The sequence below is a fragment of the Podarcis erhardii genome (assembly GCF_964252035.2).
Source record: "Podarcis erhardii genome assembly, chromosome: 4".
NCBI lineage: Eukaryota > Metazoa > Chordata > Lepidosauria > Squamata > Lacertidae > Podarcis > Podarcis erhardii.
In genome coordinates, this window is record NC_138508.1 from 743,641 (window position 1) to 755,302 (window position 11,662).

At 48.0% G+C, this 11,662-nt stretch overlaps 2 protein-coding genes across 4 annotated transcripts in view; both read left to right on the forward strand.

Moving 5' to 3' along the window:
* LOC309341041 (uncharacterized protein) overlaps positions 1–4,046 on the forward strand; it is an 89,423-nt gene extending 85,377 nt beyond the window's left edge. For 2 of the 3 annotated variants that reach the window (XM_081860462.1, XM_081860464.1), the window contains one exon: positions 2,902–4,046. In XM_081860462.1, the coding sequence (XP_081716588.1) occupies positions 2,902–3,992 (1,091 nt within the window). In that variant the 3' untranslated portion in view covers positions 3,993–4,046. Of the gene's footprint in view, positions 1–618; positions 746–2,901 lie in introns of all 3 variants that reach the window. The other variant, XM_081860463.1, reaches the window with a different exon arrangement.
* LOC309341233 (uncharacterized protein) overlaps positions 1–4,341 on the forward strand; it is a 46,309-nt gene extending 41,968 nt beyond the window's left edge. The window contains exon 2 of the mRNA XM_081860802.1: positions 4,067–4,341. The gene's annotated coding sequence lies outside the window, so the exon portion shown is untranslated. The remainder of the gene's footprint in view (positions 1–4,066) is intronic.
* The last annotated feature ends 7,321 nt before the right edge of the window (positions 4,342–11,662 follow it).

Below are 11,662 nucleotides of genomic sequence, written 5' to 3' on the forward strand. Positions count from 1 at the left end.
ATGGAGCAGGCCAGACATTGCATTTGCTACCAATCTGCTCAGTAGGGAAGCATCAAAGCCCAGTGTGTGTGCTTGGCACAGTATCAAGTGGGTACTGCGCTACCTGCAGGATACCAAGGACTTCAGTCTCAAGCTGTCAGCTGCAGGTGAGACGGCGCTTACTTACTGGGCAGATAGCGACGGGGCAAATCTGGATGACAGGAAGTCCGTATCTGGGATGGTAATAAAGTTTGGGGAATCTCTAGTTGGGTGGAAGTCCCGGAAGCAAAGTCTCATTGCGCTGTCCTCTACTGAGGCTGAGTTCATTGCACTGTTGGAATTGTGCAGGGAACTGGAGTTCTATAGATGCCTGGTGCAAGAGATCTATGGGGATTGTTGCCTGCCCATCACTGTTTGGGAAGACCATCAACCCTGTCAGAAGTTGGCAGAATCTGGGCAGTTTAAGGCCAGAACCAAGCATCTAGACATACGTTTCCAGAATGCGTGTCAAAGTGTCAATCCTATTGAAAGCAATCCTATTGAAACAACAGAGCAATTAAGAGGAAGGAAAGAACAGAGCATTGTGTAGCAGATCATATTTCTGCTGTCTCAGAAGAGGACATTTCCTTTTTCTTTTAGGGCCCAGTGTGCTTTGAAGATGTCGCTGTTTGTTTCACGGACGAGGAGTGGGCGTTGCTGGATCCTGACCAGAGAGCTCTGCATAAGGATATCATGGAGGAGAATCATGGGATCGTGGCCTCTCTTGGTAAGGCTCCCTGTGGGATCGTCCTATCTGCCTGGAAATTCAAAAAATACCTCTATGTGACAAACCTCATACATTTCCACAGAGCTCAGCAGCACCCCCTCCAACACCTGGGAACCTAACACCCCCACAGTAAATCTTGAACAGCAAATTCCAGTTTTTTCTGTGAACCATCTTCCTCCAGTTCTGCCTTTTTATACCACGATTCGGCTGGTCTGAACTGCCCAGGCATCTGAAATGTCAGCTTCAGTGTTGGTATCTGAAGAAGTGTGCATGCACACGAAAGCTCATACTAATATAATAACAAACTCAGTTGGTCTCTAAGGTGCTACTGGAAGGAATTTTTTTTATTTAGCTTCATTTGTGCGGAAAGATAAGTAGCTTCTGTCAAGTTTTCTGTTTTTGTTTTTGCTGCTGTCAGTCTTGGGTTGACCAGAGAGACACCTGACATTGGAGATGGAGGGGATGCCATGACTGGGCCAAACAAAATCCATCCCAGAGAAGAGCCAGGCTTATTGAATCTCAGGTAGTAGTAGCACTGATAATAATAATAGTAATAATAATTTTTATTTTTGCCCTGCTCACCTGGCTGGGTTGCCCCATCTGCTCTGGGCGGCTTCCAACACTTATATAAACCAGAAACATTAATCATAACAATCTGTCCCCATATAAAAAGTACATTAACTTTAAAATGAACAACTTACACTAGTGGCCAAAATTGTGGAAACCTTTTGGAGAAAGTGTATTTCAGAGCTTTGATACCTCACAACACCACTTTTGGGGGAGTACTAGCATAAAACTATATATCAATGGAAAAATAATTTAATGAAGAATGTAATGATTTTCTTCTGTCATGCAGGCACAGTCTCTCCAGTCTTCGATCATCACTTGCTGTTGTGCACCTTTTCCTGCCTTTACCAGTCTGATTTTGGAGTGACTGAGTCTCTTATACCTCTTCAAAAATATAGACCAGCTTTGGTTAAGTTTTCCCCAATCTATCTTCTAATTTCTTCATACCTGTAGCCTTTTTCACTTAATAGTACGATTTTACATCTCTTTCTGGGTAACTACCAACCAAATTGATAGCAATCACATAAAACCCTGACCAAAGTCAACCTAAGCAAGTTGTGCTTCCCTTTTCTGGTTATATGTCTATAACCTTTGATAGAATACAGATAATTGAACAAACTTTGTTGCACTACATTCTTGATTAAATTATCTTTCCATTGCTATATAATATTATGGTATTACAGTCATACCTCGGTGTAATGGTTCTAGGGGTTGCTGGTGCGTAAATCGGTGCCACGCTTGTCTAGGTTACCTGGGTCAACCCTTTCTGTCCGGGCAGCCACTCATCCGTGGCTGTCTCAATCGCTGGCAGAATCCGTCAGTGGGCGCTTCTTGAACTTCTTCCAGCAAAGAAGCTCCTTGACGCCTAGTCTTTGCCTACTCTCCCTTCACGGAAGCCTTCTGCGCAGGGAGGGTGTGGGCAGCGGAGGACCCGTGCTCTCCCCGCTGGTCTCCGACGAGGAGTCATGGAGCCACCTCGCTGATTCCCCCATCTGCCCCCCTTCTCCACTGGTGCTACACTGATTTCCTTCCCCAGAAGATGGGCTGCCTCTCTCCCTCCTGGGACGCTCTCCGGAATCCCTCCAGAGCGCTCCCTCTCCCTCTGGCTCCGATGGCAGTTTCCTGACACTCGGGTTACATTCGCTTAAGGTTGCGTGTTTTCGGGTTGTGCACTGAGCTGAACCTGGAAGTACCAGAATGGGTTACTCCAGGTTTGAGTGCTCGCACATGCGCAGAACCACCAAATAACGACCCACGCATGCGCAAATGCAACGCTGCAACTTGCGAACACTGCGGATTGCGAACATGTCTCCCACACGGATCATGTTTGCAACCCGAGCATCCACTGTACTCCAAAAGGAGTGGTGTTATGAGCCATCAAACATCTGAAATGCACTTTTTTCTAAAAGGCTTTCACAATTTTACCACTACAGTATATAAAAGAAAGCAACATTCAACAACCCATCAGAATCTAATCATAAATATGTTGGTTAATGACAAACCACAAAGGTAATGAACACTCACCCAACTCCCTTCAGTTCTTCTTCATTTGTTCCTGAGGCTCTAATCCCTTTTTGTCTCCATTTCAGATTGTGATGAATTGGAAATCGAGAACAAAGGTGAACACGACAAATTCCCCAGAGAGGAGAAGCCACGTGAGAATTTGGAGTGTGGAGAGAGCTGCAGTCAGAGCTCCCATTCCACTTCCCAACAAAGAATTCATAGAGGGGAGAAACCCTATCAGTGTGGGGAATGTGGAAAGAGCTTCTGTACGAGCTCCAGTCTCACTTCCCATCAGAGAATTCATACAGGAGAGAAACCCTATCAGTGTCTGGAATGTGGAAAGAGCTTCAGTCAGAAGTCCAAGCTCACTTCCCATCAGAGAATTCATACAGGGGAGAAACCCTATCAGTGTGGGGAATGTGGAAAGAGCTTCAGGGAGAACTCCAGTCTCACTTACCATCAGAGAATTCATACAGGGGAGAAACCCTATCAGTGTGGGGAATGTGGAAAGAGCTTCAGGGAGAACTCCAGTCTCACTTACCATCAGAGAATTCATACAGGGGAGAAACCCTATCAGTGTGGGGAATGTGGAAAGAGCTTCAGGGAGCGCTCCAGTCTCACTTCCCATCAGAGAATTCATACAGGGGAGAAACCCTATCAGTGTGGGGAATGTGGAAAGAGCTTCTGTACGAGCTCCAGTCTCACTTCCCATCAGAGAATTCATACAGGAGAGAAACCCTATCAGTGTCTGGAATGTGGAAAGAGCTTCAGTCAGAAGTCCAAGCTCACTTCCCATCAGAGAATTCATACAGGGGAGAAACCCTATCAGTGTATGGAATGTGGAAAGAGCTTCAGTCAGAAGTCCAAGCTCACTTCCCATCAGAGAATTTATACAGGGGAGAAACCCTATCAGTGTATGGAATGTGGAAAGAGCTTCAGTCAGAATGGCAATCTTACTTCCCATCAGAGAATTCATAGAGGAGAGAAACCCTATCAGTGTGGGGAATGTGGAAAGAGCTTCAATAAGAACTCCAATCTCACTTCCCATCAGAGAATTCATACAGGGGAGAAACCCTATCAGTGCGTAGAATGTGGAAAGAGCTTCACTAAGGGCTCCTATCTCACTTCCCATCAGAGAATTCATGCAAAGGTTGGAAAAACCATTATACAGCTTTAGGAGCCAGGCAAATCCGCACCTTGTTAACCAGGCCTTTGGCTGATTGGCATCTAAGGCCCTGATTGGCATCTAAGGCATTTTGTGATTCTATGTTGTGTTTTTATGTTGTAACCGTCCTGACATATGTGGAAACAGGAGTCAACACCTAGAGGCCGAGGGGTTTTTGCCCCCCAATGATATATTTTAGGGGGCCACCCCCCCAGTTGATAGGCATTGCCATTCCAATGCCCTTTATGCATCATGTGATTGATTGTGCAAAGCGGGCCTTACCTGGCCCCTCCCACCAATATTTTATTCAAGTTGGCACCACTGGGTCGAGTGGTATACAAATTAAATAAATACATAAATCTGTTGAATGGTTTCTTTAAATGTAAAAGTTCATCATTGTTCCACCTAATGTGTATGTCTTTAAGGGGCCAGAGCAAGGGCCAGAGCAAGATAACGAGACCCAGCTTTACAGCTGTGAAACACAGCAGGTGCTGCTGAGTTGCATTGATTAAGGTGTGTCAGCATTTGCATGTAGTATATAAGGAGCAGCACCTAGCTCTCCCATTACCCTGGGGGTTGGGTTGGTGGTTGGGTCTGGTTTGTTGTTAATGTATTTAGTGTATAAGGAGTTTTTGTTTTTTGTAATTAAAACCTTGTTTAAGTTATTTTTGAGTCCCTTTCTTTTTAATGCATGGTCTCCCCAGCAAGCTCTCTGCAGCGCTACCATACTGCAAATAGCCAACAAAATCGCCTTCCTTTGCACATGTTCCAGCTTGCCAATATCCTTATTTATTATCATTTTTAATATTTATGTGCCCTCCAATTGAAGATTTCACAACATAAACATACAAGATGAAAGCATGGCTTTCCCAAAAACAAGTCAAGCCAGAGAAATCTCTCCTCCCCTTTTTTTGGATGGAGTTACAAACTTTGTTGACCAGGGAATAGCTGTGGAAATAGTGCATCTTGATTTCAGTAAGGCTTTTGACGAAGTCCCCCATAATATTTTTGCCATTAAGCTTCTAAAATGTGGGCTGAATGAGGAAACTGTTAGGTGGATTTGACTAACCGAACCCAAAAAGTCCTCCTCCATGGTTCCTCCTCATCCTGGGGAAAAGTGACAAGAGGAATGCTGCAGGGTTCTGTCCTGGGCCCGTTGTTGTTCAACGTCTTTATGAATGACTTGGATGAAGGAACTGAGGGGGTGCTCATCCCATTTGCCGATGACACGAAATGTGGAGAGGAGGTCATGTCAATTTTATTGCATTAGCCATGTGGCCATAGCATAATATACATAGAAAAAACAGCATAAAATGGGGGTGGGGAGATAAAAGTGGTTGTCGTCCTGGGCGAATACTTTGAAAAAATAGGGATAACAAAAGTAACAAGGGATTTAAAACATCGAGTGACAGAGAATACAAAAAGAAGTTTGATTGTGCGGCGTATCGACTGTTGTGTGGTATTAAAGAAGAAGTTGGTGCCACTTTCCTCTTCATCACACTAAGCAGGAAGTTAGCTGTCATCTCGGTAATCCAACAGTCAGTCTGGAGACTATGGAGAGGAGGTCAATGTGGCAGAAGGCAGAATGAAGCAACCAGAAGTCACCTCAACCCGATGGACTGGTGACCCCCTCCTCCTTTTCCTCTCCCCCCAAGCCATCAATACAGCTAACACGATCAATATCCCCCCCCCCAGCCTCACACCTCCACAGAGATCCCCACCCAACACCAGACCAGGTGACATAAAAAGACACTCCCCATTACCCAACAATCTACAACTCACTCTCAGCACCCCTCCCCACGCCTTACTAAGTAAAATAATTCCCCTTGTTGCAAGGATTTTTAAGGTACCAGTGACCCACTCAAATTGTGTCCCAGAATTGACAGACGCAGCAGTGGAGAAAAAGAAAGTGATATTTATTGCTGAGGAATAAGAGACCCAGTGGAATCCTTTCCCAAAGACTGGGCCCCGGGCTCCAGCGCCCAGAGGCTTTATACCTGAGTACATACATCATAGTTCATGACATAATCGGATACAATCGCACACGGCAGCAAAAAGAAGACCAATGAGCACATTCAAGCCTTGCCCCCCGATCATGTAAAGAGTTCCCTCCCAACTTCTGCAGAGGCAGACTCATTTTTGCTAAAAGGACACTAGATGGCAAAACTAAACTGACAATTGGCTCCATATATGCCCCAAACATGAAACAACTAAGGTTCATCCAAAAAACATTAAACAAGTTCCTCTCCTCCGAAGGGGAAGCAATTCCGGGGGGGGGGGGGTGACCTCAACCTAAATATGAAAAGCATATCCCTGAAAGACACCCACCCTACAACCCCCTGGGCAACCTTCCTCCGAAGGAAACCCCCAACCATTAGGGACTCTTAGAAGTTGCTAGAAATGCTAAAAACTGGTCTCTATGACATTTGGGGTGAAGAAAACCCAGGAGACACCAGCCACACATTCTTGTCCGGGCGCCATGGCACAGTGTCCCTCTGGAGAGCATTCTGCTCACACAAGGTCTGATCCTGACAGATCCCCTCAGTAGAATCAATGAACATGGGTAACATTAAAATCACAGATCACGCCCCAGTAGAAGTCACCCTCAAAATAGGAGGGGGAACACAAGGAAAAAAGCACTCAAAACAAGAATACATTGCATCACCCAAAAGATCCCAGCTCGTCAGGGCACAAGTCCCCCGGGGGTCCGTGCGGTCAGTAAAAGAAGGAGATTCCAGCCAAGCAATTTGGAGCAAAACAGCAGCCAGTAGACAGAGATCCTTTCTTGTTGCGCAACAGGTTCAACAGCAGCGAGGGAACCCAGAGCCATGGGGCGACATTGACTTTTAAAACTTCCCACCATATCCCAGAATACAGTTCGTACAGCATCACCAATACGTCATTGCTACATCACTAAGAGGTCAGAAAGGGGAGGGTTACACAAGATTAACATAAGGAAAATGAGTCAGTGCAAGACCCAAGGACAGGATTAGCATAGCATCACTGACATGTCACCATGGGCACCACAGTTCAAGAAAGACACTGACAAACTGGAACGTGTCCAGAGGAGGGCAACCAAAATGGTCAAAGGTCTGGAAACGATGCCTTATGAGGAACCGCTAAGGGAACTGGGCATGTTTATCCTGGAGAAGAGGGGGTTAAGGGGTGATATGATAGCCATGTTCAAATATATAAAAGGATGTCACATAGAGGAGGGAGAAAGGTTGTTTTCTGCTGCTCCAGAGAAGCGGACACGGAGCAATGGTTCCAAACTATAAGAAAGAAGATTCCACCTAAACATTAGGAGGAACTTCCTGACAGTAAGAGCTGTTTGACAGTGGAATTTTCTGCCAAGGAGTGTGGTGGAGTCTCCTTCTTTGGAGGTCTTTAAGCAGAGGCTTGACAACCATATGTCAGGAGTGCTCTGATGGTGTTTCCTGCTTGGCAGGGGGTTGGACTCTATGGCCCTTGTGGTCTCTTCCAACTCTATGATTCTATGATTCTATGAAAGGGGAGGGGTTAAGATGTCCAGACAAGTCCTTGGTATAAGATTAGCATAAGCAGACATGGCAGGGCAAGACTCAGGTATAAGATGAGCCTAGGCAAAGACCTCTGAAGTCCCAGCACACAAAGAACAATAGAACTACCTTTGCATGTCTGGACCCCTAGGCAAGTCTGGGGGTGGGGTGAGGCTTTCCAATAATCAGCTCAGCAATTGTCACCTCTGGGTACTTTCTGGAGTCCCTTTTCCAAGGGCAAAATAGCATTGGAATGGAGGAAACTGGCAAAGGAGTTGATTTGATAGGATTTATAAAGTGAGATATCTTCCCTGAGCTGTCAAGGCAAAAGGATACATTCAGGCATAATATTTGTAACATTTAACAATTTAAAGGTGTGCCCCCTCGTCATTTCTGTAACAGCTCCCTTCTTTAGAAATAAATTTGCTTAGGTTCCATAGGAACCGCAAATATTTTCTCCACATTTAACTACAGTTCACACATAGACATATTTCCCACCCCTATTTGGTCCTGTATGTTATATAGATGGGCTCTAAATAATAACCTGGTATTCCCCTCCCAGGTGTGTGGGGTTTTGTAATCGGAAAGGGACTTGCATGTCACACCTCTTAAGGCCATTTGCAAGTGTAGCAGTGCACATAGTTGGACATAGGATATCACATAAAAAGAACACACATTTTGGTTTCCCTGCCAATCTCCCAGTCCTCAAACACTCTGCACTTCAATTGGGAGAAAGCCACACTCTCAGAGCTCAGGCAGTGGCGTAGCGTGGGGGGTGCAGGGGGGCCGGCCGCACCGGGCGCAATATCTGGGGGGGGGGGCGCACCAATCTAGTGGAAGAGACTCGAGTGCTAAAATCCACGGGTTAGGGGGCGCAAATTACTTGCCTTGCCCCGGGTGCTGACAACCCACGCTACGCCACTGAGCTCAGGCGATGCTGGATGTCGGCATCAATGTTGACCTTTGTGGAAAGATAACTGCCCAGGTAGAGGTGATTGACATTTTCCACTGTTACACCATTGAGTTGGATTTGTGGCACTGCAGAGGGGTTATTTTGTACCTGGTGCAGCACTTTGTTTGTTTGGATGTTGAGTGATAGGCCAAGCTTCTCGTAAGCTTCTGTGAAGATATTTAGGATGGTCTGGAGGTCGTCCTCTGAGCGTGCACACACTGCGTTGTCATCAGCATCCTGAAGCTCTAGGACGGAAGTTACGGTAACCTTACTCTTTGCTTTCAGCCTGCTCAGATTGAAGAGCTTTCCTTCTGTTGGATATATGATTTCTACTGCGGTGGTGAGTTTCCCTTCGACAACGTGTAGGATCATGGGAATGAAAATAATGAATAGAGCTGGGGCAATAACACAACCCTGTTTAACACCTGAAGGGGTAAAAAGCCAAAGAGGGGGGAATATCATAAGGGAAGCTGTAAACGATAAAAAAAATACCTTAGAGTTCAGCATTTTATTCATTTAAATATTATCACCATTACATATAATTACTACTGTTATTTTCTGCTCAGTCTTATTTCCTTCACTTAGTTTGGCTGTGGTAGAAATGAAGGGACAAAACCTTTGTTAATTTGGACACAGTCGACAAATTATTAAACATTTTCCTTATGTGGGTTTTGAGTTCTCTTAGACGTTCACGTATCCTGTTTGAAAGGGAACATTACCGTATTTTTCGCTCGATAAGACGCACTTGTTTCCTCTCAAAAGGAAGGGGAAATGTCTGTGTGTCTTCCTGAGCGAATATGTGGTCCCTGGAGCCGACTGGCCCAAGTGCAGGGGCGAAAATCAGATCGCGTGTTACGGAGGAGGGTGGGCTGCAGGGAGGAGGCTGCTGGGGTTCCTGTATCGGGCATATTTTGATGTGTGTGTGGAGGCGTGTGAGTCGTGTTGCTGCACGGGAGAGCGCATGGATAAAGGGGGCGTTGGAGTGACCTTGTGTGTGGAGTATCTCGATCTGTACGGCATCCCAAGGCTACCGTCTGTTCATCAGCCCTCTTCCCCTTGCCTAATTATTGTGGCGCCTTCCTAAGGATTCAGTTGTGATTTCTGCTGCGTATGGTTTTAACTGGGCAGTTAAAGTCAGATGAACGCAACAAAGAGTAGGGAAATCCCTTGCCCTCCTGGCAAGCAGAGCGGAGAGGATCGTGTCCTGTGCGCAGGCTCCAGCCCACCCAGCTCAGCTTCCGGCGCCTAGGAGCGCAACCAACAGCTGCCTCCTCCTCCTCCTCCTCCCTCTCTGCTCCGGTGATGCTGTGTCCAGGGAAGCATTCTAGGGATGCGCAGGCAGCCGAAAAGCATGCAGCATGCAGGTGGGGGAGGGGGGCCAGGAGGGGAAGTAGAGGGGCGAATGAACCCCCTGGCCAGGTTGTCATCAAAGTACTCTCGGAGGGCCCCAAGTTCAAGAAGAAGAAGAGTTTGGATTTGATATCCCGCCTTTCACTCCCCTTCAGGAGTCTCAAAGCGGCTCACATTCTCCTTTCCCTTCCTCCCCCACAACAAACACTCTGTGAGGTGAGTGGGGCTGAGAGACTTCACAGAAGTGTGACTGGCCCAAGGTCACCCAGCAGCTGCATGTGGAGGAGCGGAGACACGAACCCGGTTCCCCAGATTATGTGACTGCCGCTCTTAACCACTACACCACACTGGCTCTTCAAGGGCCGACAAGGCATAAATGCGGCCGAAAGGAATCTCTGCTCCTGGCTGCAAGTCAATAGGACAATCGTAAGTCCGATGGGGTGGCAAAGCCTCAGCCCCCTTTTTCTCAGACACGTCCACCAAATCCTGGTAGGGCTCCAGGATTAGGCCGACATCCGGTAACCCTGCCCAGTCTGGGGCAGTCCCCTGCAAAGCGGAAGAACTGAGGGCCGGCAGGTGAGGCTTCCCAGGTGCCGGCGGCAACACGGGGCTTGGGCACAGACGTCGTGGCAGAAAGACGATGAGAAACACAACATCCGCTGCACCCAGGAAATGGCAGGGTCATGTCGGACCAAGCAGAGGCTTCCAAGGACCACAGGGAAATGTGGCGTCTGGACTAGTTGAAACGTTAACAGTTCCTGGTGCAGGGGTGCCACTAACCTGGCCAGTGGACAGGTCTCACGGGCAATGGGTCCTGATGCGAGGGGGGTCCCCTCTAGACCCACCCCTGAAATGGGCAAGGCTTTCACCACTGACGGTACTTGATACTTCTCAGTGAAACTGATGTCCATGAAGACGCCAGAGGCCCCCGAGTCCATCATTGCCTCCAGGCCAGCATGCCCCCCTGGGGAAAGAGACTATGGCTAGGGAGAAGGAAATGGGGTGCAGAGGGATTGAGCCTCAGCTGAGCCCCTCCTAGCACAGCTGGGGCTTGGCATTTCCCAACCTCTTGGCCAGACACTCTGCTGTGAAATGGCCCCCCTCTCCATAAGACAAGCCTAGTCCCTACTTGCATGGGCTCCACTTCCAGCCCCACTGCAGCGCTGGACCCCAGGGGCTCCCTCGATCAGAGCTCGGAATCTCAGACAATCTCAGAGCTCAGAATCTCAATGTTAATACGCAACGTGATAAGTCTGTCAGGGCTGCTGGGGGGGGGGTCACCCACGCCAGTTCATCCTTAAGGCAGGGATGAAGGCCCTGATGGAAGTGGAACCGTCAGGCAGCTACATAGCAGGGTGTCCGCAGCCCACCAACGGAGCTCTGCGGCGGACTTGGTAACTGGGTGAGCCCCCTGCCGGAGGTTCTGCAGGGCCATCTCAGCCGCCAGGGCGCGATGCAGCTCCCCGAACATGCCCTCCAGGGTGGCAATGAAGTCGTCCACATTCCCCAGCAGATGGCCGCTGGCCTCAAGGTACGGAGAGACCCAAGAAAGTGCCGGGCCCACGAAGAGGCTGACCATGAAGCACACGCGGCTCTGTGGGGTGGGGAAGTCTGCTGCAAAGGTGGCGGACATCAGCCAACACTGGCTGACAAAGCCTCGAAGGGCCCCATGCTCCCCCCTGAACCTCTCTGGTTATGGGACAGGGGAGCACGTCAGGGTGGGGCCGCTCAAAGTGCTTGAACCTCCCCCTAGAACATAGGGGGAAATTCCTCGCGGCGTTTTCAGCAGAAATGCTCAGAGTCCCAGGTTTTTCCCAGTGCAGTCTTTTTAATGTGAGCTATATACAGGTATTTACAAAAAC